This window comes from Ceratotherium simum, chromosome 11 (assembly GCF_057802395.1).
Source record: "Ceratotherium simum simum isolate JZ-2026a chromosome 11, ASM5780239v1, whole genome shotgun sequence".
Lineage (NCBI taxonomy): Eukaryota > Metazoa > Chordata > Mammalia > Perissodactyla > Rhinocerotidae > Ceratotherium > Ceratotherium simum.
This window is the reverse complement of record NC_141910.1, coordinates 12,328,104-12,351,935: the sequence shown is the minus strand read 5'-3', so window position 1 is coordinate 12,351,935 and position 23,832 is coordinate 12,328,104. Positions and strand designations below refer to the sequence as shown.

The window sequence follows — 23,832 nt, the reverse complement described above, 5'->3', positions numbered from 1 at the left end:
ATCATTGTTAATTTCCTGATTGGGAGGGTTGCACAAAGGTTATAGAACAGTGTACTTGTTTTCAGGAACTACACAGTGAAATATTTAGGGGTGAAATGGCATCATGTCTCCCACTTGCTCTCAGATTGATCAGAAAAGGAATAATGGGGGCCGGCCCAGTGGCGTAGCGGTTAAGTGTGCGTGCTCCGCTGTGTTGGCCCGGGGTTCGGATCCCGGGTGTGCACCGATGCACCGCTTGTCAGGCCATGCTGCAGCGGCGTCCCGTATAAAGTGGAGGAAGATGGGCACGGATGTTAGCCCAGGGCCAGTCTTCCTCAGCAAAAAGAGGAGGATTGGCAGATGTTAGCTCAAGGCTGATCTTCCTCACACACACACACACAAGAAGGAATAATGATAATTGGGTGGGGGAAAATGGTAAATGTTAATTGCAGAATCTGATTTAAGGAGATGAGAGAGTTCTTTGTACTCTTCTTGCAACTTTTCTGTAAGTTTGAAATTATTTCAAAATAAATTATATTTTAAAAATGAGGCTTAGAACTCTTTCAGAAGGACAAAGTTCTTCCTTTCAGCCTACAAACATGCTCAAATCTCTCCCACTCTAAACAAAGCAAAACTAAAAACCAAACAAAATAATGAAGCCAGTGGCTGTGTACTGTCGCCATTTCCTCCCTGCTGGGCATCAGGATGTTGAGGAAACAACACTGGGCCCATGTCAGGAAGCCTCTGTTTGAGGCTGTCTCTGCCACTGCCTAACTATGTGACTCTGCCGAAATGATTTAATATCTCTGAGCCTCAGTTTCCTCATGAGGAAATAATGGCATCTCCCTTATGAGCTGCCATGAGAATCAAGGGAGAGAAGGGATATGAAAGCAGGTTATAAACTCGAACGTGTTCAACAAATACTAACTGCAGGTGATTCCTCATTTTAACTTCTGGTGATACAGGACTATTGCCTTCATACCCTGCTGGAGTGCATCCTCTTCTTGGAGCTCAGCCTGCCCTTTGAAGGACTGTACACAGCTGATCACAGCCTTTTTCTGCTGACACTCTCTGCCCTTGGGTGCCTTTCTTGCCTCTCTTGACCTCCTCTTCTCAACCTTGCCTGGCCCCTCTGCCTGCCTGCCCAGGACAGGGCCCCACTCAAATCTGTTCTTGGTCCTTTCCTCTTCATCTACTCTCTCATTCTGAAATCTATTTCATCATCTATCTCATCTATTTCCATCCCTTCGGACCTCCATTATTATGCTGATGACACCTCCACTCACACCTTCTGCCTTGGCTTCTCCTCTCAGTATTCCATCTCCGTCAGACTATTCCCACGGGCACTTCAAATTCACCTTGGGCAACACTAGATGATTCTCTTCTTACTTGCTTCTTTTCCTATGCTCTCCTTTTTTATTTAAAACACCACGTTGCCTCTAAATACTTGGGCTAGAAATGTAGAAGTCATGTATTCTTGTTGTTAGCTTATTGAACACCTACTATGTGCAGATACCACCCTAGGAACTTTGCATTCTTGATTTGCTTTATTCCTTGAAAGAGCCCTATGAAGTAGGTCCTATTTCATTATGTCTTACAAAGCTGGAATCTGAGGTTCAGAGAGCTTAAATAACTTTGAGTCCAAGGCTACACAGCTAATAAATGGTGGAACTGGGATTTGATGATAGGCTTATTTGACTCCAAAGTCCGTTCTCTTGATCTTAATCACTATACTACATTGACTTCCTCCTGAATTCCCATACATAATCGCTCATGGTTCCTTTTAACTTTATCACTGAAATGTCTCTTGAATCAGTTCTTTCCTTTCTTTGTTCCCTGCTGCTAACTTGTTCAGACACACATCTCACACATATTTAAATTTATGTATATCAGTGGTGCCTTTTTCCAGTTATGAATGTGATATAGACTGGCTGTAAGAAAATTAATTACAGATCCAGATAGTGAAAGTTCCCCAACCCCAACTTCTAAAGATAACCACCATTAACGGTATAGTATACATTCCTCAGTTTTTTTTTCTATGTATTTAGTAGCATATTATGCCTTTTTTAAACAAGATCACATCATCCTGAAACTAGCTTTCTTTATTTCATATATCAACACACACAGATGTACTTTGTTCTTTGTTCTTTTTAATTAGGTAAAACAGGCACATGTTTTATACAAAGTTTAGTAGGCACAAAAGGGTATATTACGAAAAATGTCTCCCTTCACCCTTGTTCCCCAGCCACCCATCGGAATTGCTGTCACCAGTTTCTTGAGTAGCCTTCGGGGCCTCATTTTTTTAAATCACAGCATAGCTTCCCATTGTACGGATGTACCAAATCCACGTACCAAATTATTTTAGTGTTTCATTAGAGGGACACTTAGATTGTTTCCAATGCTATTACCCACTAAATTCCATGTCAATCTTATAACTTACTTATTACTCTTAACTTTCGTTAGCAGCATGGAGTTCCAGATTGGATAGATGCACCATAATTAATTTATCCATTTCTCTACTGACGAGAATTTAAGCTTAAGTACCGTTTGCCCTGCTCCTAGGGCACTTGTGCTGTTAAGCACTTCTGCCCATTTGCTGGCAATATAGTTCCTTGTGTACTCCTCCACCGAACTCGGAGCTCCTCAAAGGCAGGGGAAAGTGTTCATACTCATCTTTGTATCCTCACAGCCTAGCCCCGAATTTGGTCCAGAGTATACGCTCACCACGCTTGAGTGTAATAATAATTGAGTCGCCCGCGCTGAGTCCTGGCATTGAGCGCGGGAAGGCGGAGCGAGGTGGAGCGCCGTGCCCCTTTGAGCTGTCCCAGCCTCAGAGGGGCCGGAACTCTTGCTGGAAGGATCGTCGTTTCTCAGGGAGGATTTTAGCCGCAAAGCGTGCCCCGCACAAGCATGGCCGCTCCGCACCGGAAGTAGGCGGTTATTTCGCTGGAGTCAGTTCTTCCGCGGGGCGGAAAAGGCATGTCTGCATGTGTCCCGACCATTTCCAGCCCCCTTTCCTGGCAGGACCCCATGAGTAAGCTGTGGCGGCGCGGGAGCACCTCTGGGGCTATGGAGGCCCCTGAGCCGGGTAAGCGCAGATCGATAAAGCAACTGGGGCCTTAGCAGAAAAGAAGTCCCTTTCTTGCTCCTTGGAGCTTCCAGGGTCCTCTGCCACAGGTGGGAAGGAGAAAGGCGGGGCTGTTGTTATGGTAACAGCGAGTACCGCGGGAGGACGGGGACCCTCAAGGGTATTGAGTTCTTCGGGGCTGTCCCTGCGCTGCTCCTGCCGTACACCATCGATAGGCTCTCCCCCCGCAGGGGAAGCGCTGGAGTTGAGTCTGGCGGGTGCCCACGGCCATGGAGTGCACAAGAAAAAGCACAAGAAGCACAAGAAGAAGCACAAGAAGAAACACCATCAGGAAGAGGAGGCTGGGTCCACGCAGCCGTCTCCTGCCAAGCCCCAGCTCAAACTCAAAATCAAGCTGGGCGGGCAGGTCCTGGGCACCAAGAGGTGAGGCCAAGAGGGCCAGGGTTTTACTTGGGGAACTTTAGGAGCAGGCAGAGATAGAAGGAGAAGATGGCTGGGCTTTTCAGAAGACAGAGAATGGACACTGACATCAGGGCCCACGTTAAGGCAGTAAGAACCCAAGAGGGTGTTAAGGAAGACTGGATGTAGCTACTGAACATCAGACAGTTGCTCAGCTTACAGAGTGGTTGCTTCTCTGCAGTGTTCCTACCTTCACTGTGATCCCTGAGGGTCCTCGCTCACCCTCTCCCCTTATGGTTGTGGACAATGAAGAGGAACCTATGGAAGGAGTCCCTCTTGAGCAGTACCGTGCCTGGCTGGGTGAGAAGGATCTGGAGGTGGGGAAACTGGGTTTCTTATTATACCTGCTTAAGGGAAGAGGGTTGGTTCTGAGAGTGAGAATTTTGAGTGTCCCAGTATTAACTTGGCCAAATTAGGATTCTTCATCTGAACAATTCTACTTTTAGCTTTCCAACTTTCCTTTCCAGATGAAGACAGTAATCTGTCCCCCTCCCCACTTCGGGACCTGTCTGGGAGCTTAGGGGGTCAGGAGGAGGAGGAGGAACAGAGGTGGCTGGATGCCCTGGAGAAGGGGGAGCTGGATGACAATGGAGATCTCAAGAAGGAGATTAATGAACGGCTGCTTACTGCTCGACAGGTAAGTCAGTTCATTGTTTATTCACTTGTCAAATATATATTGAGGACTTTCCATGTCCCAAGAACTTTGCTAGGCAGTAGGGATATCAGTGGTGGAGAAAAATCAGACAAGGTTTCTGTACTCATGGAGCTGGTATCTTGTGTGTGTGTTTGTGTGTGTGTTGGAGGGGTAAATAAGTAAATAATTTTTAAAAGCTGTGAGGTTTATAACAAAAATAGGGTGATGAAATAGAAAGTGGTAGAAAAGAGACAACATTAGATAGGGTAGTTAGGGAAGACCTCTCTGAAGAGATAACATTTCTAACCAGAGGAGCTTTTCAGGCAGAGAAACCAGCAGGTGCAAAGACCTTGACAGTGGAACATGCTTAGTAGTGGTCCTGGAGAAGAATAAGTATGACTAAGCCACGGAAGGGTTGTATGCAGAGAAGTGATATATTTGATTTATATTTCAATAGATTACTTTGGCTGCTTAGTGGGGATAAGGGATAGAAGCAAGAGCAGCTAGGAAGCTGTTGAAGTAGTCAGATGAGAGATGGTGGTGGCTTGAACCAAGGTGAAGTTGTGGAGATGGAGTAGATCAGATGGATTCTGGATATATTTTGGAAATAGACACTTGGTGTGGGGGGCGAGGGGGAGGGGAGGAGGAATCAAGGGTAACCTTGAGTTTTTGGCTTGAGCCGTTATCCAATTGATGCTATTTATTGAGATAAAAAGCAAACAACAAAAAAGCCTGCAGAGAGGTGGTACAGAGAGTTTTGGTACACAGGGCAGGCAGGTAACATTACTAATGCTTTTCCCCTTGAAAGTCAAGGATAGATCCTTTTCAGCTTTAGAAAGCTGAAAGTCTGGAGACCTGGGGGGAGGCAGTATTAAGGGCTCCTGGAGAGGGTGTTCGTTCCACCCCTTCTCTCAAGGCCTGTGCTCAAGACCCTCCTCTTCCCCTCTCGCGTTTGAGGGGATCTCGCCTCTCCATTTTCTGACACCACCCCGTATGTCTCTCCCCAGCGAGCTCTGCTCCAGAAGGCGCGGAGTCAGCCTTCCCCGATGCTGCCGCTGCCTGTGGGTGGTGGCTGCCCGGCTCCTGCCCTCACCGAGGAGATGCTGCTGAAGCGCGAGGAGCGGGCGCGGAAGAGGCGGCTGCAGGCGGCGCGGCGGGCAGAGGAGCACAAGAACCAGACTATCGAGCGCCTCACCAAGACTGCGGCGCCCAGCGGGCGGGGAGGCCGAGGGGCCGCGCGGGGCGAGCGGCGGGGAGGGCGGGCCGCGGCCCCGGCCCCCATGGTGCGCTACAGCAGCGGGGCACAGGGTTCCACCCTTTCCTTCCCACCTGGCGTCCCCACCCCCGCGCCAGTGTCTCAGAGGCCATCCCCATCTGGCCCTCCTCCTCGATGCTCTGTCCCCGGCTGCCCCCACCCGCGCCGCTACGCTTGCTCCCGCACGGGCCAGGCGCTCTGCAGCCTTCAGTGCTACCGCATCAACCTGCAGATACGGCTGGGGGGGCCCAAGGGCCCCGGATCCCCCCTTTTGGCTACTTAAAGCCCTTACTTAACCCGGACTCTGCGCCCTCTCCCTTGCCCCCTGTTTTCAGTGATTTCCCCACCTATTAAATTTCATCTGTTGCCTCAACTTGTACAGAATTGGGGGAATGGGGTATGGGCAGGCCAATTCCCCGTACACACATCTTGCCCCCACTGGAGCCTGCGTCTACGCTCGAGAAATGTCCACCAGGCCGCAGGAAGACAGTCGCTCTGCGACCAGACTCGGGTAGACTTTTGGGGTCCCGCCCCTTCCAGCTGGATTACCTGGCGTGGTCGGGCATTTGACGTCATCCCGAAAATAGGGCTCAAGCCAATCAGGGGGAAGTTTGCTCTTCTGGACGGCTGTTCATTGGTTGATAACGCAAAGCCTGTTCTGTTGTCCATATTGGCTGTTGTCGCTGTCAGTCAGGGCCATGGGTCGAACCTTACCCCACTCTTTGTCTGTGCGAGCTCTTGTTGTCTGGGAGAGTGGCGAAGGCGCTGAAGTAGATTGGTGACAGGGAGAAACCTCTGGTCCTCTCCTATTGGCCCGTCCTGCGGAGGGCGATGCTGATTGGTAGGACGGAGCAACCTGGGTCCTAGTTGGCAGAGCTCTCCCCATATGGCAGCTCCGGCCGCGGAGTGATGGTGGCGGCAGCGGTGATGGGCCGAGCAGGGGCCATGGCGGTGGCGGCAGAGGTGGCAGAGGTGGCAGGGGCGGGGCAGCTGGCGGTAGAGAAGGCTGTGGTCTTCGGGGGGCTGTAGGTGGAGGCATGGCTCGGGCCAGCAGCGGGAACAGCAGCGAGGAGGCGTGGGGGGCACTTCGGATGCCACAACAGCAGGTATCCCAACAGCTCCAAAAGCCTATCACGACAGCCATTTATTTCTTTCCCCTTTCCTTGTCCCGTCCTTTTGGGGGCTGGGGGAGGAACTCACAGAGCCAAAGGTACTGTGAAGTTCCTAAATATGTCCCTTCCACTCTTTGTCTAAACTTTGTAATGTAGATGCAGTTGACTTTGCCTGCAGCTTCATAGACCCCATCCCATGGCTGCGGTGGAAGCTTGCAGTGGCCCTCCAGTGACCAGAGGCATAGTGAGGCCCCAGGGAGGCTCCCTCTGTCTTGTAACAGTTATTTGTGATGTTTTTATGTATGCCTATTGTCACAACAGAGTCCGGCAACATCTTCTCTTGAGGGAGCAATTTGGAGAAGAGCTGGAACCCAGACTTGTGCCCTGGATGCCATCCTTTATCCTCCACAGCAATCCCATCTGGTTGGGATCAGTGCTCTGGGTCTCACATTGCCCTCCTCTACCCTGGGAAGCCTGAGACTTGGTGGTGGGGAGTGGCAGACCATAGGGAATGATGAAAGCATCTTAGTTTTGGAAATTACCTTAAACCCCTTACCCGCTGAGACTTTGAGATAGCTCAGACTGTCTTCTGGCTTCTGCCAAAACACTCCCTTAACAGAAAACACCCTGGGGAGCCAGTCTTTAGTGTGAGAGAAGTCTCCTGTATGGAGAGCTGAAAACTGCCTCTTTATATGTCTACACGTTGCATCTTATTCTCTAGACTGATTCTTGCTATTCCAAGTCCTCTTCCATGTTGACAGCCCTTCAAATATTTGAACACTCCTCTCAGCGTGACTGTTCTCCCTCACCATAGATCTGAGATAAACTTGGTTCACACAGTGGGATTGTGTATGTGCATGCAGAGGGTCTGGGTGGACAGTGCCTTGGGGCTGGAATCTCCCTTGGTTCTAAGTGCCTCCTTGCTCCCAGCTTCGAGAGCTGTGCCCAGGAGTGAACAACCAGCCTTACCTCTGTGAGAGTGGTCACTGCTGCGGGGAGACTGGCTGCTGCACCTACTATTATGAGCTCTGGTGTGAGTCTCCAAGGCGGCTCTTCCCGGGTCCTTTTGCCCACCCTCCCCTGGACCTCAGAATTTCAGCCTTCAAGGACCCTGCTTTGCATGGGAGGTATCTAAGACTCTCCCTCCTCACCCCTGCAGGGTTCTGGCTGCTCTGGACCGTCCTCATCCTCTTTAGCTGCTGTTGCGCCTTCCGCCATCGACGAGCTAAACTCCGGCTGCAGCAACAGCAGCGGCAGCGTGAGATCAACTTGTTGGCCTACCACGGGGCATGCCATGGGGCTGGCCCTGCCCCTACCGGTTCACTGCTTGACCTTCGTGAGTGACTTGAGGCTCTGGGCTCGCTACCAGTGGCCCCTCCCAAGCCAGGACCCTGAATCATCCCCACATTCCCTTTTCAGACATTTCAAAGCACACTTTTCCCTAATAGGAAAAAGACTACTACCCCACCCCTGGTTGCCTTCAGCCAACCATGCCATTCTCTCCTGCAGGCCTCTTCACCGCCTTCAAACCCCCAGCCTATGAGGATGTGGTTCACCGCCCGGGCACACCGCCGCCTCCTTACACTGCAGCCTCAGGCTGCCCCTTGACTGCTTCCAGTGAGTGCACCTGCTGCTCCTCTGCTTCCAGCTGCCCTGTCCACTGCGAGGGAACAAATTTGGAAGGTGTTTCCTCCCACCAGAGTGCCCCCCATCATCAGGAGAGTGAGCCTGGGGCAGGTGTGAGCCCTGCCCCTGCACCCCCCTCTTGCCGCTATCGCCGCCTGACTGGTGACTCGGGTATCGAGCTCTGCCCTTGTCCTGACTCCAGCGAGGGCGAGCCAGTCAAGGAGGCTAGGGCCAGCACCACCCTGCCACATCTGGACGACCACTCCTCTTGTGCGCTGCCTCTGGATCTCGTATCCCAGGCCTCTCTTGTGGGGCTGGCTTCTGGTGAAGGGGACATCCCATAAGCAGTTTTGAGAGGGTGGGTGGGTTACTTGCCCACCAGTCCTGGTCCCAACTTCTCGAGTTCTCCTTGGCCTCCCCCTATCCTCCTAGAAGCTGCCTGAAAGGGCTGGAGTCCTGAGGAGAGGGGCAGTGTTTGGGGGACTGTGCTAGCTCCACCCCCCAAGACATACATAGGAGCCTTTGATCTCATTAAAGAGATGTGAACCAGCTGCTTGTGGATTTGGGTGGACTAGTGCTCAACTCACTGCATTGCACTTGACCTGACTGGATTTGGAGGGGACAGGTAATGGCCACTTTTCCCACCTTCTCTGAAGGACAGCAGGCAGCCTTAAGGCCTGGACTGAGCTAAGACCTCTTGGTGAGGCAGAGCTGGCAAAAGCAATAGAGTTTGATATGGTTTTCCAATTTATTTAGAAAAATAGACTCTGAATTCACTTTCATCCCAGGGCTATGTGGGATGACAGTAAGGAGACGCCTGAGATGAGCTGAAGAGGGTTTGAAGCACTGGTATCTGAAGGCTGGGGACAGAAGCTAGAGACTGTGTCCCTCTAGTGCAGTGGCACAAGGGCCCGGCTCCCTTCCCATCCTAGCCCTTCAGTAGTCTTCAGCCATGACCAGTAGGACAAGGGTGGTCCAGCCGTGGAAAGGGCGGCAGCCCATGCCTCGCCCATCCCGGTCACTGTACTGCTCCCACAGGAAACCCGTGGCCTGGTACTGCCGCCTCACATTGCTCACCACATTGGCACGGAGCTCACTGTGGAGCTTGGCAGCCCGGGCCTGGTGGGGACCCTTTAGATGTCCATAGTGGTGGAGAGCCCCCAAGGCCAGGTAGTTGACATTGAGCCACACAGCACCCCGCCAGTAGGGGGGATCATGCTCTGAATTGCGCTGGCCATAAAAGGGGCTGGAGGCTGCAAGGGAGCGCAAGCCAAAAGGGCTCCAGAGATGGCGGCTGTCACCTAGAACGTCCAGCAGGGGCCCAAGGCGGGATGAGTTGGGGTCCAGCAGCCGCAGCAGCAAAGGAAAAAGACTGACATAGCCCAAGGCATCCACATATTGTAAGTGAGGGTGGGGCCGGCCCACCACTCGCACCAGCCCCTGAGGGGGCCGAGGCTTCAGTTGCACTGCTTTTGTGTGGTTCCCGAAGTCTGCAAAGACTCCTAACTCTGGGGCCCAGTGCAGCTCATCCAGGCTCTCCTCTGCCTCCAGTGAGGCAGCCAAAGGGCCCAGTTCTGCCACTGCCTCAGCCTCTCCCAGCTGCTCTGCCAGCCGCATCAGCACACGGGCACCCAGTGCCACCCAGCACCGCAGGTCCAGGTGCCGCTCAGTGGCTGAAGGGTGTGAAGCCCGGGGATAGTCATCCAGCCCTGAAGGCAGCGTCTTGGGGTTCAATAGGGTTGGCAAGGCTGGGTCCCGGCCCCGCCAGCGATAAGATAGTGGCACTGGCCCTGCCTGGCTCTGATGGAGCCAGGAGAACCAGGCATGCAGGCGGGGAAAGGCCCTGCGGAGGAAGGCAAAGTCGGCAGGGTCACCACTCTCTAGCATGTGGGCTACAGGCAAAAGCAGAGTTGGGGGGTTGGCGTGGGCTGCCCGTTGCACCAGGAATTCTGGGGGCACCCGGGCTCGGGCCTCATCCCCCAGCACCTGCTCCCGCCCAATCCAGCCATCAGCATTGAGCAGCCCCAGCCAGTGGCCTAGGGCCTCCCGAGTGAGGCGGGGATCCCACCGCTGGACCACCAGCTGGTGAAAGCCCTCATCCCAAAGGAAGCCTCGTGGGAAGAATGACCGAGAGGGCACCGCTGTGAAAAGAGGGACAGGTGGAAAGAGGGCTGGGTCCACCTTCTGCTCAGACCCCTCAACCCCCATATCTGGCAACACCAGACCCTGTCCGTAAAAATAGCCAATCCCACCAAGGAGGCCGCTGAGGGCAGCCTGACCCAAAGCCTGCTCCTTAGGGCTCAGGCCCTTCTCCTTCAGCCGGAAGGTCCTCTCAAAGCGCTCTCTAAAGGCTTCAGCATGGCTCTCCAGGGCCTGCGTCAGCCGGCTGCCTGCCAGCTGCTCCACGGCTTGGCTTCCTCCTGCCCGGGCACTGCCTGATTCAAACACCAACTCCATGGAAAAGGGGACTTTCAGTGTCACCTGTTGTATCAAGAATTGCCCTTGTGCCTGTCCTTGCCCATTTGGGCCTCTGTCCTCCCACTTCAGAGATCCTGGCAAGCCAAGGTAGCGTTCAGGTGAGGTCCCTGGGGGCCGATGCTGAAACCAACTATTTAGGCGACTCTTCACCATCTCTGTCAGCAAGGGAAGTCCTGGGTTGGAGGTCCAGAAGACGTTGTAGCTTGAAAGGAAGAAGATAAATAGGAAATATTATTTAGGAGGAAGTGGTGGGGATTATAAAGTGATCAGGAGTCAAGAAGGAAGGGTCTTGGCAATGCAGGGGACATGGAGCCGAGTGAGAAGAGAAAGAACTGGTGGGAAGAGGGTCAAGTTGGGGAGATAGAAATCAGGCTAAATCAGCATACATACCACCCTTACCACCAGCCCACACTCTCTTCCCCGAGTTACCTGCCATACTTGTGGGCAGTATCCCCTGGACTGGTTGGTGCCAGAAGTGTAAAGCGGAAGTCACCAAGTTCACTGGTGTGCCCACTGATGAACTTCAACTGCCCCTTGGCCCCAACCTCTGGCACTAGGACTTCCTTGCCATTTGTCACCACATAGAAGAACAGGGACACCAAAGGGAGAGCAGAGATACCTGAGGCCTGGGTGACCAAGGAGGACAGAAAAACCCAGCATTAGATTGGCAGTCTCTCTTGAGAATCAGCTTTAGTGAGGGCAAGGGACACCAGGCAGAAGCAACATGGTAAACAACATACGTCTGGGAGTGTTGAGGGTCACTGAGGGTAAGCACCCAGTGGGATGAGATAAAGAGACTTGCACAGGGTTCTCTGGGGAATAAGAGAGTACTTTTGTGCCATGTACTATGCTGAGAACTCTACATATTATTTCCTTTAATTCTTACAATCCTGTGAGTTAGGTGCTATTTTTATCTCCATTTTACAGACAAGAAAACCAAAGCTTAGAGATAGTAAATAGAGATGTTCATACAGAAAGGTGTTTAAGGCAGGCAGCCAGATTCAGACCAAGTAGTCAGATTCAGAGCCCTTGCTGTTAACCCCCTCTTCATACTGCATTTGCTGGCAGCAAAGGAAGGGTGGAGGGAGTCTGGGCTGGGGGAAGGGTGTCCTGAGGCCCTGACCTGAGGCTCTACAGTCACTCTCCAGCTCCAGTCCCCTCCGTGCTGACCCCCAGGCCTCTTGACGAACTCAGTGGTGAGCCTTAAGGCCCCATCCTGGATGTGTTGCCGCCCGAAGGAGACACCGTCGTGGAACTCCCAGCCATAGGGACCCACGCCGTCCCCCTGCTCACACGTGTGCCTGAGCTTAGGGGTCCCTGGGGTGGCGCCTTGCTGTGCCCACATCAATCCTGGGGGTAGAATGGCCACATAAGTCAGAGAGCAGGGAACCTGTCCCTCTGGATCTCCGAGAACTCCAGGGTCATCCCTCTTCATAACTCTCCTGATCCACTCCTCCCCACCCTTGCTCTGGCGTGAAGCTGGGGCGCCCAGATTAAGAGTCCGCCTGCCCGCCCGCCCCGGGGCCCGGTTACCAGTGAGCAGGGGCTGCTGGCTGCGGGTCTTCATGCCGAAGTACACGTGAGGGCGGTAGGTGCCCCAGAAGAGGTCCGGGGCCACAGCGGGGCTGGAAGAGTCGGGAGGCAGCGCCGGGGGCGCGGAGTGCAGCGTGACGGCCCGCCGTGCACGGTGCCACGCTAGCAGCCAGCTTCCCGACAGGCCCAGGGCCAGAGACAGGACCACGACGGCCAGAGCCGCTCCCCCGGCCGCGCCCCGGGCCCCGCCGCCCCGGCCGTCCCGTCGCGCAGGGCCGCCCCGAGCCGCCCTCTCAGCTGTCCGCGCTCCGTCTGCCGGTGCTCCGCGGCGCCGCCGCTCGCCCCGAGCCATCCTGGCCCAGAGGTCGGTGTCGCGGGGGCTCGGAGAGGCGGCAACGGAGCCCGAGTCCTGCCTCGCCTCCCCGGCTCGCGCACAGCGCTCGGGCGACCACCGATCCGTCAGCCGCACCTGCCGGCACGCGCCTCCCGCTCCTCCTCCTCCTCCCGCCGGAAGTCCCGCCCCACACCGCCACGTCAGGTCAAGTCCCAGAGCCCGGAACCGCCGTCGCGGCATAGGGCTCATCACCCGGTCAGCCTCCTGGGCCGTGTCCACTGGGTCAGTATTTATTCGGCGTCCTTACGGAATTCACAAGCTAGAAGAAAAAAACAATCCCACATTGGGCTGTTTTTTGTTGTTGTTGTTTCTCAATAACGACTATATATTAAGAACCTGAGACGTTATTCCGAGTATTGTACATTTAACCGCCCCCCACCTCACCCCAATCAGGTGGCTGAAAGCTGTGGCCTAGAAAGTTCAAGCAACTTGGCCCTGGCTACAGAGCTGGGAAATGTCTAGCTTGGAACCCAGGTGTACCTGAATCAGACTGGATCATTTTGCCCACACCCATGCCTTCTTTCCTAGTGAAGTAGAGAGTGCAGGAGTGGACCCAAGAGGAAGCTTGAGATCTGTTCCAACATATATATATATATTTGTGTGTCTGTGTGTGTGTGTGAAGAAGATCAGCCCTGAGCCAACATCTGCCAATCCTCCTCTTTTTCTTTTTTTGCCGAGGAAGACTGGCCCTGGGCCAACATCCATGCCCATCCTCCTCCACCATTATATGGGACACCGCCACAGCATGGCTTGACAAGTGGTGTGTCAGTGCGCACCCGGGATCCGAACAGGGGAACCCTGGGCCGCTGCAGCAAAGCGGGCACTTAACCGCTTGCGACACCAGGCTGGCCGCCCAACATGTTGTCTTTAAGCAACCCTGTGACTTTAGACAAGTCATATCTACACTCAGTCTAGGATTCCTTATCTAGATGAACCCTAAAAGGACCATAATGGTGGTACATGCACTTAAGAAAATGCTTTTTTTTTCTTTTCTACAACTCAGGAAGCAAAGGAGCTTAGGGTAAGGATCACTTATGTCCATGTCAGGGAAAGCTGTAGGAAGGAGGTAGCATCTGCACCTCAGATTGACCTAGAAGAGTCAATATTATATTTGATGGTGCTTCAGAAATGCAGCTTAGATTCATAGTTACTTATTTCTCATTAATAGCTCAGCATAAAAGTTATTTTCATAAAGTACAAATCCCTATCATCCTTTAAAAAACTCTACTCCACAACTTTATGTTGGTTTAGCTACTAACACACCTCCCATCCAAGTGCATTATATAAAACTAATACTTGATGCTGCATGCCCACTTCCTATTTCACTATAATCTGATTTCTAGCCCCACTCTCCACTGGTAGACTTTTTGCTCATTCAACAATCATCTGCTGACCAAACCCAATGGTCAGTCTTTTCTTTATCTTTCTTGCTACTATTGCACCTGGTCCATATCTCTCTTGTAGCACTAATTACATACCTGAGTTTCATTATTCATCTTTGTAATCCAGTACTAAATCACAGGCACAAGGTAGATGCTAAATATTTGTAAATTCAACAAATGTTTATTGCACATTCTGTATCAGGCACTATGCAAGGTGCTGGGAACACAGAGAAAACAGCCCCAACCTCAAGTTCACGATCTAGAAGCAAAGTGCCAGCACTCAATCCATGTTTACTGCAATGTTTGAACCATCCCCATTTTTACAGATGAGAAGAGTGGGTAAGTCCGGCCAAGGATAATAGCCAGTTAGCCACAGAGATGGGGGACTCAAATCTAGGTTGTCAGTATCCTTTTGACTATGGCATAGGCCTCTTAGATAATAACACCTATTACACTTCCAGTAATGTTCTAGGTACTTTACAGATATCAATTCATTTAATCCTCTCAACACTCCTGTGAGGCAGATACTATTATTCCCATTTTACAAATGAGGAAACAGTTACTGAGAGACTAAGTAATCTGTCCAAAGATACACAGGTACTTAAGGGCAAAGCTGGGATTTCAACCTCAGGCATTCTGACTCTTTACTCCACTATACTGCCTCCCGGTAGTTTTCTTTTTTTAAAGGGGGAGGGGAAAAAAACCAGCCCTTTGAAGATAGCACCATTTTAAGCAGAGAAGCAGTACAGTAATGTGTTGGAGAGTCATGGAAAATGTATTTGGCAAAGTACACAGCAGCCAGTGTCCAGAGATCCTTGATTGCCTAGCTGAACATTTGAAGTTCTTCTCTAAACCAGTGGCTATAAACCATTTTTTCCTACAACCATGCTAAGAAATAATTCTATATTGCAACCAAGTATATGCAGAGACACACACACACACTCTTTACATAATATCTATATCTATCTACCTATCTATATATTCATGATTATATGTTTAAAACTTAAGTTTCTTAAAAGACTTCTACCCATTCTGTGTGCCATGCACTCTGATACTTTTTATTCTATTTTGTTTTTTAAAGGTTGATTTAACCCCCTAAATTGATTTCATGATCCACACTAATGAGTGGTAACCTAGTATGAAAAACACTTTAGGCACTGTTCTCTGAAACAAGTAGTAGTAGTAGTAAGACATAAAACCAGTGATGTGCTTTGGAAAGATAAAATAGAGCAGCAGCAAAAATTAGAAAAAAGGATACTGGGTGGAAGAATGCAACAATGACACAGGAGAGTGACTGGGAATGGACAGACCATTTCAGGAGCTTTTGTTTAAGACAGAGTATTCTGAACTTACTGACTAGATATGCAGGGAAAGGGAGAGGGCAGAACCAGAGATAATGCTGCAGTTTCCAGCCCAGGGGGCTGAGCAGATGAAATGCCTTTAAAAGGAATGGGGAAGTCCTGGGGAGAGGCTAGTATATGTATATGTGAGATTATCAGTTCTTTTTCGGACAAAGAATGTTGGTGGGATTTGGAGGATATTGGTAGTAAGTAACCTGACTATAGCACAGAAGTTGAGATTAAAGCCAAACAGAAATGCAGGGTTTAACCGGAGAGGGTAGCTCAAGTTATGATAGAAGATGAGATGCCCCAAAAATAAAGAGAGAAGAAAAAGAAGGATGAGAGTAGTACATCCTTATGGTTAAGAAAAAAAGGACCCAAGAGGAAGAGAAGTTCCACAAGGGAGTGAATCGAGAGCGGCAGAGGCTACTGAGATGAAAAGATGAGGACTGAGAAAACAGTACTGGACTTGGCTAGTAAGTGTAAGAGGTTCCTTGAGTGAATGGTGGGAGAAGCCAAATTCAAAAGGGGTTGAGTGATGATAAGAAAGTGAAATAAATTCAAGTTTATCCCGACCCCTTCCCTATCTTGTCTTGTCTCAGACACTTTGGTTGGACTTGTAGTCACAAGGCTCTTTTTTTTTGGCGCTCCGTGGCTCTCCAGGTAGTGATTTGAGTGATTAAATCAAGCTCTTCTTAGATAAGTGTCCTAGTAGTCCCAGGCTAAAATCTGCCTGTTGGTCTCTCCCGCGCTGTCAGCGCCCGGTCCCAGCGCCTGGCTTGTCCCCGCTACCCGCCGCGCCTCTGGCCTGGATGTGGGAGGCAAAGGCAGTGAGCATTTCCCGGGCGGTGAGGTGAGCGGCGCGCATCACCAGGCGATGCCCGTCTCCTGGGGAGAAAATAAACGCGTCAGCCCCAGGGGGGCCGGCGGGGCTGGGGCTGAGGGCGCGCGGGCCGCCGGCCGCCCCTCCCGCCCGACTCCCCACCCGAGCCCACCGAACAGCACTTCCACGCAGGGCTCGGAGCCGTCGTGCCGCACGTCCGCAATCACCGAGCAGTTGAGGTTGGTGGAGCGCACCTTCTCACTGCTCACCGCCTGGAGGAAGGTCCTGCGGCGAGAAGACGGCATGAGCGCCAGGCCGAGGGGGCTAGACCCCGTGGGAGGAAGGCGCCCCTCTTCCCGTCCCCACGCCCTCTCCCTCGTACCTCGTCGCCTCTACGTTCTTCTCGAAGGGGCAGAACTGAACGCGAACCTGCTTGACAGACCGGAGCCCGAGCCGAGCCAAGGCCGCCGCCATAGTGACTTCCGCCCCGGAAGGACTCACGCGGGCGGAAGTGTCGTCTGGGTGAGAGGCTGTGAATAGCCGCGCCGCCGCAGCAGCAGAGGCCTCTGCTGTCAGCCGCCCGCCGCCCGCCGCCCCCAGCTCCCCAGCCCGACAGGAGGACGAAGGTCAGGAAGCAGAGAGGTGGAGGTGGTTTCGGCACAGGATATGGAGGGTCCCAGAGTAAGCGGTCAATAAATACTACCTATCTTGTACCACGGTGAAGACAATAAATTCATAGTGCAAAAGCCGTTTGCACTTGGCTCTGATAATACGTCCGTCTTCTGCAGCCTTTCCCCTTGCGGACCCTGCTGTGCCAGATCTGGGTTAACGCCGTCTTAAGTGCTGGTCCCTTCCAAGGAGAGGGCACTACCACAGCAGGGATTATACACCTACCAGGGGGTAAACCCCACTAAGGTAACTGAAGATTAAACATGGTGGACTCTGAATAACCAAAGCTTACTCGTGAAGGTCCTACAGCCCAATATTCTTAAATGACTGAAAATAGTAATGGGGAGAGGAGTACAGGGTAATATAGCTCTTGGGACTGATCAAGGTGTAGAAATGCCTATTCCATCTCTGTGGTTCCTGAGGAATTAATTTTGTGTTTAGCCTGGCTCCTGGGACTTAAGAGGAAGTGGCATCTAGTCTCTCTGCTTTCTATTGCTTTTTCTCTTTCCCATTCCTCTGGGATCCAACCCTATAGCCCTTCTCCCAGCGGCTGGCCCTCCTTCCAGCATCTAGCCCTGAGATGCCTTCACTGGTGGGGAACCAGGCCTGAGCCTCCCAAGGAGGCTGACCTCCAGGTTCCAAGCTGCGGTTTTGCCCCTGACTCTGACTTCCAGGCACTGGAGTGATCTTGGACCCTTAGCTTGTAAGTCCAGGCTCTATGGAGCTTGTGGTTCTCAGGTGTGCTTTCTTCCAAGCTCCCAATTGTAAGCTTTTTAAATATGCAGTTCTCAATGCCTGGGCTTTTCTAGCCAGAGATGGGGAGCTCTGACTTTCTGGCATCTGATCAGGCTCCTTAGGATTCAGAACTGGTCCCCAGGCAGGAAAGAAAAGGCAAGTGCCAACGAGGGTGCTGGTGCTGCCTCAGGGCAAGCCAGGCCTGCTGATTTCCCACCAGGTAAGCCTCAGGGCTGGGTCCCCCTCCCCACAGTGTGCTTAGCAGCTGAGCTGTCTGGGTTGGGGGTGCTCCAGGCTGAAGAGGGGGCTCCAAGCTCTCCAGGCTGTTGAGGCTGCTGCTGGGCAATTCCATGGTCTGGACCTCATTACATGCACCTGTTAAGGCAGGAGTGGAAGGCAGGTGTCTGGAGGGGTGGGGGGGGGATGCTGAAGCCAGATCAGTGATGAGGATGGGAGATGGGGCACATAAAGTAGTGAGCCAGGGGCAAAAGAGCCTAGAGTTGGGAAGGGAGAGGGACTCACAGCAACAGGGAGGCCACCTGTGGCCTCGAGTCTTGGGCAGGGGCTGCTGCAAGAGGCATAGCAGGGCCCCGTCCAGCTGCTGGAAGATGCTGAGCATGAGCAGAGTCTGGCGAAGTTCCGGGGCCAGGCCCCACTGCTCCTCCTCCAGCAACTCCCGGACCACTCCAAAGTCTTGTCTGAGCTGCAGCGTCCCCTGCAGGCTGAAGGCCAAGGTACAATGTGGCCGCCCGACCCTCCTGCCTCTACAGACTGCTCTGCCCCACCTATCCCCACCCTTTCTCCCCCTGCCACTGCGTCGTTTTCTCCCCACCTGAACCGGATCCCATGGGTGAGGATGTGGTCAAGCCAGGCACCCAGGATGGCAGTCAGCACCTGGCCGAGGGCAGGGGCCTGGGCTTGGGGTGGCAATCCTTGCAATCCTTGCAACACAGGCTCCAGTACAGTACGGACCACCAACCAAGCATACTCACTAGGAGTGCTGGGTAGTTCTGGAGTGAGAGAAGAGAAAGGACAGAATATGAGGCTATGGAGATCCACTGAGTCCCTAATGGGGTGTCTGGGGGCAGAGCATAGGATTTTGGGGTGGGGGCACACAGAAGATGAGGACAAGGATGGAGACAGGAGTGGAGCCAGGATTTGGAGGGGTTGGGATACTATTATGCCCTGGGAACTGTGGAAGGGGATATCGGATGAGGAGTTACCAGGACGGAGACGATGCCGCCAGTACCGACCCCGTGGCATGTAGAGTTCAAAGCCCTGTGTGGCTTGTTTATGACATTCTTGAAAAAAGAGACTTAGTGACTCTTGAGGCAGGAGCTGTGGGGATAGGAAGAAAGTAAAAGGGGGCTTATCTGTTAGGGACTTGTTGAGTTATGATGCTCTTCTAAATCTGAGGTGTTTAACCTGGCATCTATAAAGCCCCAGAATGGAATTGTACGCATAATTATGTGGACTTGGGCATTTTCTGAGGAGAGATGCCATGGCTTTTATTGGGTTTTCCAAAAGGTCTGGACCCAGAAAAGATTATGGACAACTGCCCTAGGATTATCCTGCTCTCCTCAGCTTGGTTCAGAGGATGGAAATCCTCCAGATTACTTTTATTCTATAGGAATGTTAATAGGAAAAAAAGAGGGAGACACCCTCACCACCACCAATGTTCAAAAGCAAATGCTAGAGAGAGGTGTCTGCATGATCTGTGGACAGACAGAGGCTGAAGAAAGAAAGGGGAATTGTATGATCTTCTGTCTGTCATCTGTGAAAGGAAGGCAGGAACTGTGTGTAGACTAGGAGCAACGACTATAACTTTCTGAGATCCAGGAACCTTTGGAACATCTCTACACTGAATATTCTTTACAGCTTACTTCCATTTCTCCACAACAATGTAACCCATAAAGCAAGAAAAGGCCCATGTGCCAGTTTGGTTTCTTTGGTTTGATAGGTTTTATTTTTGCAGGGGGAAAAGACAGCAAAAAAGAAGGGTCTCTACTCCACAGCCCATCTTGGAGGAGAAGAACTCCAAGAAATGGGGTATGTGGTGGCAGGTCTGTAACAAAGAGGTGACTGGATGCCTGTCAGCCTGAAGAGAGAAAGGGGCGTGGGGGGGCCAGACATGGAGGGTAGAGCCTCTGTGGCTCCTGATACATATCCTGATAACAGCTTATCTAAATCCAAACTCTTTCTCTCTTCTCCCAAAAACCAGAACCCCCTTCTTCCTTATTTATGTTAAGGAAGTTACCCTTTTGTCAACTGACATTTGTTAGGGACTTCTACATTCAACACCCTGAAGAAATACAAGTTCACACTATGAGATTGTCCTTCTCTATGAGGCGTCACAGTCCAGGTGGGGAGAAAACTCACAACGTCTGATTCTTCTGTTTCATCCCAGTGCTGTATGTGGTGGAATGCCCAGAGCGGATGCCTGGCAGTGCAATCACCAGGCAGAGGAGCAAGGCACGTAGGGTGCTTTGCACACTGTTTGGTTCACATGGTGAGCGCACTGTCCGTGTCCCTTTTGCTCTGTTCTCACTACAACTACCAAGAGCTGGACCCTTCTCATACTATGTGCCCCCACCTCCCTTCTATCCTGATCACTATAGCTGGACCAGACTCTATCACTGTCTTCACTGTTCCCCTCCTGCTCTTACAGTGGCTCCCCATCACTCTTGAGATAAAGCCCCAAATCTGTGGGCTGGTGTTCAGTGCCCTTCACAATTTGATGCCAATTTGCTTACTCCTTCACAATCCCCCACCCCGGATGCACGTGCACACGCACACACACACACAGAGCTTCTGCTTTGGTCAGGCCATCTCCTCACTACTCCCCCAAGGAACTATGAACTGCCCACCTCCAGTAACCCCTGCCGCTCCTCTAAGGCTGTCCAGCCACCAGCTTGAGCCCTAGGCCCTGTATGGAGCTTCTGTCACCACATGCCCACCATGGCCTCCTCAGGGCTCCCATGACCACCACTGTCCACGCTACTCATGAGGAGCCTGTTTCGGGCATGTTGAGTTGACAGAGGCAGCAGTAAATTGAGGTGGAAATGCCCAACAGGCAGGTGCAGACGGTGGATTAAGGCTAAACTGTGGGAGTCCACAGCACCAAGGCACTGTGGGTAAGCAGGAATGCAGAGAGAAACGGAGCAGAGGGACAAGGACTGAACTCTACAGCCATGCCCCTATTCAGGGCAAAGAGGAGAAGTTTGGGCAGGAAGAGAAAACAAAAGACAGACATTTTTCCATAGTAGGTATAGATAATATGCAAAATGGGGAAAAATTAAAATAGAAGTATAATAGTTTTATTCATAATTTAGAAGAAAATAAGAAAACAGAAGAAACAGCCAAGAATGGATGAAGGTTACCACTGTGGAACAGGAATCAGAGTGGGGGCAATTAAAGTACTATTTCTTCATTAGAAGCCTTCTAAAATAATATTCTATTTCACTTTTAAACTATGGACATGTATTACTTTAATAAAAATACAAATTACATCTTTAGAAGAAAAGAGGAGAAACATTGTATCAAAAACTAGTAAGTGAAAGGAAAGATTCAATCATTTATCTTGCTTTTTTCCTACAAAATATACCTCATAGTAATCAAATAATGAGGGCAAGTTTGGCTCCATAGGAGTAATCTAACTAATCAATGAGGAAGGAATGATAGAATTGGAATACCACTACTTTGCACCCTCTAATGAAATAATGGATCTAGGCAGTGATCCCCAGTGGCGGTTAATATCACAGAATGAGAGCCTGACATGGGGGGTGGGGTATAGATGAAACAAAATTGACCATGACTCGATAATTGATAAGGCCTCGGTGGTAGGAATATGGGAGTCCATTATACTCTTCTGTCTACTTTTGTATATGTTTGAAATTTTCCATAATAAAAAGCTAAATAAAGAACAAAAAATGAACAGAGCAAGAAAAGATGAATTTAGCAGAGACTCCAAGGAGAATCTAAGTCACTGAGATGTTCTACCTCCACCACCACCACCCCACCAACCCCAAACTGGGCACAGAACCAGGTCTTAAACTGCCATTGTCTGGGCCTCTGCTCTCCTCACCTGAATCTGTGCAGTCAGCTTCCGGATCTCCAGGCCCAGCTGCTGCTCCACTTCCAGGGCCAAGCTTTCCTCTGAGGCCAGGCGAGACAGAGCTCCTGCCTCATGCAATAGAGGCTTTGGCAGAAACAAGGAGTGAGGTCTGAGCCCAGCCCAGGCTGCTCCCCTCCCCACTCCCTAGCTACTCACAGGTAAGTCCTTCTGGATCAGGGGCAGGAAGGAACCTGGGGCCCACGCTGCCAGATGCTGCTGAGCTCTCCCCCAAAACCAGAGCAAGGTGGTCTGCAGGGTACAGAGCCCCAGGGCAAGGGGTGCAGGACCTGGGCAGGGGGAGGGACAAGTATCTGAGGGATCAGGGAGCACCTTTGGGAGGAGGCAGGCTTCAAAACAGAGTGAAGGAATAAAGTGGATATCCTCAACTGTTCTCCTGTTCCCCCATCCCCAGCCCCTTGTCTCACCTGGAGGCTGATAGAGGAGCAGCCTTGACTTGGGTTCTCGAAGGGCATCCAAGAGAGGAGGGAAGAGCTGTTGCAAAAGTTCAGTGGTATGAGAGGATGAGGGAAGGCTGCTCTGATCTCCACCAGCAGATCCCAAGGCCTGGCAGAAGCCTGAGGATGAGAGGGTATGGTTTGATGGGGAAGGGGCAACCTGGGGCTTATGTCACTCCCTATGCCCCTTCCTTCTCACCTTGGTCCCAGCTCCAGATAAGAGACTGATGCAATAGGTTGTGACACAAAGAAGCCAGCTCCTTCTCACACTCCTGAGGCAGGGATGCTAGAGGGAGAAATGACGCTAGAGCCTCAGAACTAGGCCTCTCTTTTCCACAATCACTGCCCACTCGATGGGGGAAGAGGGGAGGCTTCTGCCAAGACTCAAGACCGGGGTGGAAGGCAAGACTTTGCCTTGTAAGCTCAGAAGCTACAGCCTGAACCCCAAATGGGAAGGGGGGTGTTCATTCTAAAGGACCTGCTTATAGTCAGGTTGGCAGGTGAGTGAGGTGACTAGGGAGAAGGAAGAGGCCCCAGTCTTCCCAAACACCCACCCAAGCCCATCACTCACCCTGACCCAGTGCCTGACTCAGCTGTTCTGCCGCTCCCCTGGGGTCCCTCCAGGGTCCTAGACTTAGGTCCAGACTCTGAGCACAGGCTGCCCACAGCAGGGTCCAGTACTGGCTCCACAGGGCTCCAGCCCCTCCAAGCCCCAGTCCGCTGCTGGCTGAACCCGCCACGCCTCCCATCAGGCCCAGGAGCCCTGGCAGCAGCTCTCGCTCCTCATGGCACCGCCTGCGGAGCTGGTCTCGCAAGCCCGATCCCCTGAGCGCCTCATCCAGCCGACCTGCTACCTGGCAACCCCGCTCCCCCGTCAGGAGGCGGAGCACACGGGCCGGGGGGAAAGGGCGCGCTGCCCCTGGAAGGTGGCTCACGGCTTTTCCCTGCAGCTGGTGGTAGGCGGGAAGCGCCAGCAGCAGGTCGGCGAGCTGGGACGACAAGCCCGGGCCGGCGGGCGCCCGGCCCAGAGCGCGAAGCTGCATCTCGATGGCAGCATCTAGGCTCTGGGCGGCTAGTCCGGCAGGGCGCGCCACGAGTAGCGGCTCAGGAGTCTCCCGAAGGCCGGTTCGCAGAACGGCCCCTCGGGAAGGGTGCGGCAGCAGGTCGCGGCACAGCTGAGGCAAGGGACCGGGGCCGGGGGATGGCGCGCCGGGACTCGGGATCCTCAGGAGGCGCACGGCGGCCTGTAGGTGGCGGGCGTAGTCCCGGGCCTGGAGGAGCTGCTCCCGCTCGCGGTGCAGCCGCAGCAACACGGCCCGGAGACGCTGCAGCACGGCAGGAATCGGGCCTCCAGCGGCGGGCTCCCGCCTCCAGTCCGCAGCGCCAGCCTCATGGTTCTCTCCCGCCTCCGCCGGCGCCGCCCACCACGGCTGCCCTCCTGGGGCTCCGCCGGGCCGCGGGTCCAGGCAGGGGATGCTCCCGGCAACCGGCAACCCCCGGCAGCCCTGAACGTCCCGGCCGAGAGCGCCCGCCAGCCTTCTCTCCCGCGGCTCTTCCCCAGCGCCCTCGGGGCGCGCCCACAACGGCGGCACCGTAGCAAGCGGAGGCAGAAGGCCACCAGAACGAGACGCCTGAGCCATGGGCGGCGTGTCCCGAGCGAACCTAACGATTCCCACTTCCCCGCACCGCCCAACGCCCGCGGTAGCCGGGACTCCGCCCCATCCCAAGAGCCGTCATTTCTTGCCCCGGAGCCGCC

The 23,832-nt window shown here is 52.7% G+C and overlaps 5 protein-coding genes across 11 annotated transcripts; 2 read left to right on the top strand and 3 right to left on the bottom strand.

The window, feature by feature from the left end:
• Positions 1-2,943: 2,943 nt before the first annotated feature.
• INO80B (INO80 complex subunit B) lies at positions 2,944-5,786 on the top strand. The gene is made up of 5 exons (XM_004437161.3): positions 2,944-3,067; positions 3,298-3,490; positions 3,708-3,826; positions 3,994-4,163; positions 5,168-5,786. Exons 1-5 carry the CDS (start codon positions 2,959-2,961, stop codon positions 5,696-5,698), a joined length of 1,122 nt encoding a protein of 373 aa, XP_004437218.1. The 5' UTR covers positions 2,944-2,958; the 3' UTR covers positions 5,699-5,786.
• A 476-nt stretch (positions 5,787-6,262) lies between these two features.
• WBP1 (WW domain binding protein 1) lies at positions 6,263-8,702 on the top strand. Of its 2 annotated transcripts, XM_014792710.2 has the most exons (5): positions 6,378-6,521; positions 6,849-6,950; positions 7,458-7,560; positions 7,687-7,863; positions 8,037-8,702. In XM_014792710.2, exons 1-5 carry the CDS (start codon positions 6,453-6,455, stop codon positions 8,495-8,497), a joined length of 912 nt encoding a protein of 303 aa, XP_014648196.1. In that variant the 5' UTR covers positions 6,378-6,452; the 3' UTR covers positions 8,498-8,702. The 2 variants fall into 2 exon arrangements, with proteins under 2 accessions (XP_004437219.1, XP_014648196.1); XM_004437162.3 differs by lacking the exon at positions 6,849-6,950 and having other exon boundaries at positions 6,263-6,521.
• A 180-nt stretch (positions 8,703-8,882) lies between these two features.
• MOGS (mannosyl-oligosaccharide glucosidase) lies at positions 8,883-12,657 on the bottom strand. The gene is made up of 4 exons (XM_087436520.1): positions 12,165-12,657; positions 11,755-11,981; positions 11,061-11,257; positions 8,883-10,833 (listed from the first exon to the last, which is right to left on the bottom strand). Exons 1-4 carry the CDS (start codon positions 12,514-12,516, stop codon positions 9,090-9,092), a joined length of 2,520 nt encoding a protein of 839 aa, XP_087292646.1. The 5' UTR covers positions 12,517-12,657; the 3' UTR covers positions 8,883-9,089.
• A 1,442-nt stretch (positions 12,658-14,099) lies between these two features.
• On the bottom strand, positions 14,100-16,649 carry MRPL53 (mitochondrial ribosomal protein L53). The gene is made up of 3 exons (XM_004437166.3): positions 16,486-16,649; positions 16,276-16,388; positions 14,100-16,168 (listed from the first exon to the last, which is right to left on the bottom strand). The coding sequence occupies exons 1-3, from the start codon at positions 16,575-16,577 to the stop codon at positions 16,035-16,037; spliced, it is 339 nt and encodes a 112-aa protein (XP_004437223.1). The 5' UTR covers positions 16,578-16,649; the 3' UTR covers positions 14,100-16,034.
• Positions 16,650-16,657: 8 nt separating this feature from the next.
• Positions 16,658-23,792, bottom strand: CCDC142 (coiled-coil domain containing 142). 6 transcript variants are annotated; one of them, XM_014792698.2, is made up of 9 exons: positions 22,648-23,792; positions 22,276-22,362; positions 22,047-22,196; positions 21,778-21,908; positions 21,592-21,705; positions 18,731-18,845; positions 18,340-18,517; positions 18,030-18,229; positions 16,660-17,882 (listed from the first exon to the last, which is right to left on the bottom strand). In XM_014792698.2, exons 1-9 carry the CDS (start codon positions 23,714-23,716, stop codon positions 17,626-17,628), a joined length of 2,301 nt encoding a protein of 766 aa, XP_014648184.2. In that variant the 5' UTR covers positions 23,717-23,792; the 3' UTR covers positions 16,660-17,625. The 6 variants fall into 6 exon arrangements, with proteins under 6 accessions (XP_087292641.1, XP_087292643.1, XP_087292642.1 ...); XM_087436517.1 differs by having other exon boundaries at positions 16,659-17,882; positions 21,778-22,196; XM_087436516.1 differs by having other exon boundaries at positions 16,659-18,229.
• Between the last annotated feature and the right edge of the window lie 40 nt (positions 23,793-23,832).

Coding starts and splice junctions, on each gene's coding strand:
- WBP1 (XM_014792710.2), top strand. CDS start 6,453: ATGGCTCGGGCCAGCAGCGGGAACAGCAGCGAGGAGGCGTGGGGGGCA. Junction 6,951..7,457: donor CTCCACAGCAATCCCATCTG/GTTGGGATCAGT, acceptor CCTTGCTCCCAG/CTTCGAGAGCTGTGCCCAGG. Junction 7,561..7,686: donor CTACTATTATGAGCTCTGGT/GTGAGTCTCCAA, acceptor TCACCCCTGCAG/GGTTCTGGCTGCTCTGGACC.
- INO80B (XM_004437161.3), top strand. CDS start 2,959: ATGTCTGCATGTGTCCCGACCATTTCCAGCCCCCTTTCCTGGCAGGAC. Junction 3,491..3,707: donor CAGGTCCTGGGCACCAAGAG/GTGAGGCCAAGA, acceptor GCTTCTCTGCAG/TGTTCCTACCTTCACTGTGA. Junction 4,164..5,167: donor GGCTGCTTACTGCTCGACAG/GTAAGTCAGTTC, acceptor GTCTCTCCCCAG/CGAGCTCTGCTCCAGAAGGC.
- MOGS (XM_087436520.1), bottom strand. CDS start 12,516: ATGGCTCGGGGCGAGCGGCGGCGCCGCGGAGCACCGGCAGACGGAGCG. Junction 11,982..12,164: donor CCAGCAGCCCCTGCTCACTG/GTAACCGGGCCC, acceptor TTCTACCCCCAG/GATTGATGTGGGCACAGCAA. Junction 11,258..11,754: donor GAGTGACTGTAGAGCCTCAG/GTCAGGGCCTCA, acceptor TTGGTCACCCAG/GCCTCAGGTATCTCTGCTCT.
- CCDC142 (XM_087436515.1), bottom strand. CDS start 23,716: ATGGCTCAGGCGTCTCGTTCTGGTGGCCTTCTGCCTCCGCTTGCTACG. Junction 22,197..22,275: donor TATCTGGAGCTGGGACCAAG/GTGAGAAGGAAG, acceptor TCTCATCCTCAG/GCTTCTGCCAGGCCTTGGGA. Junction 18,518..18,730: donor GCGGCATCGTCTCCGTCCTG/GTAACTCCTCAT, acceptor CTCTCACTCCAG/AACTACCCAGCACTCCTAGT.
- MRPL53 (XM_004437166.3), bottom strand. CDS start 16,577: ATGGCGGCGGCCTTGGCTCGGCTCGGGCTCCGGTCTGTCAAGCAGGTT. Junction 16,389..16,485: donor AAGAACGTAGAGGCGACGAG/GTACGAGGGAGA, acceptor TTCTCGCCGCAG/GACCTTCCTCCAGGCGGTGA. Junction 16,169..16,275: donor CTGCGTGGAAGTGCTGTTCG/GTGGGCTCGGGT, acceptor TTTTCTCCCCAG/GAGACGGGCATCGCCTGGTG.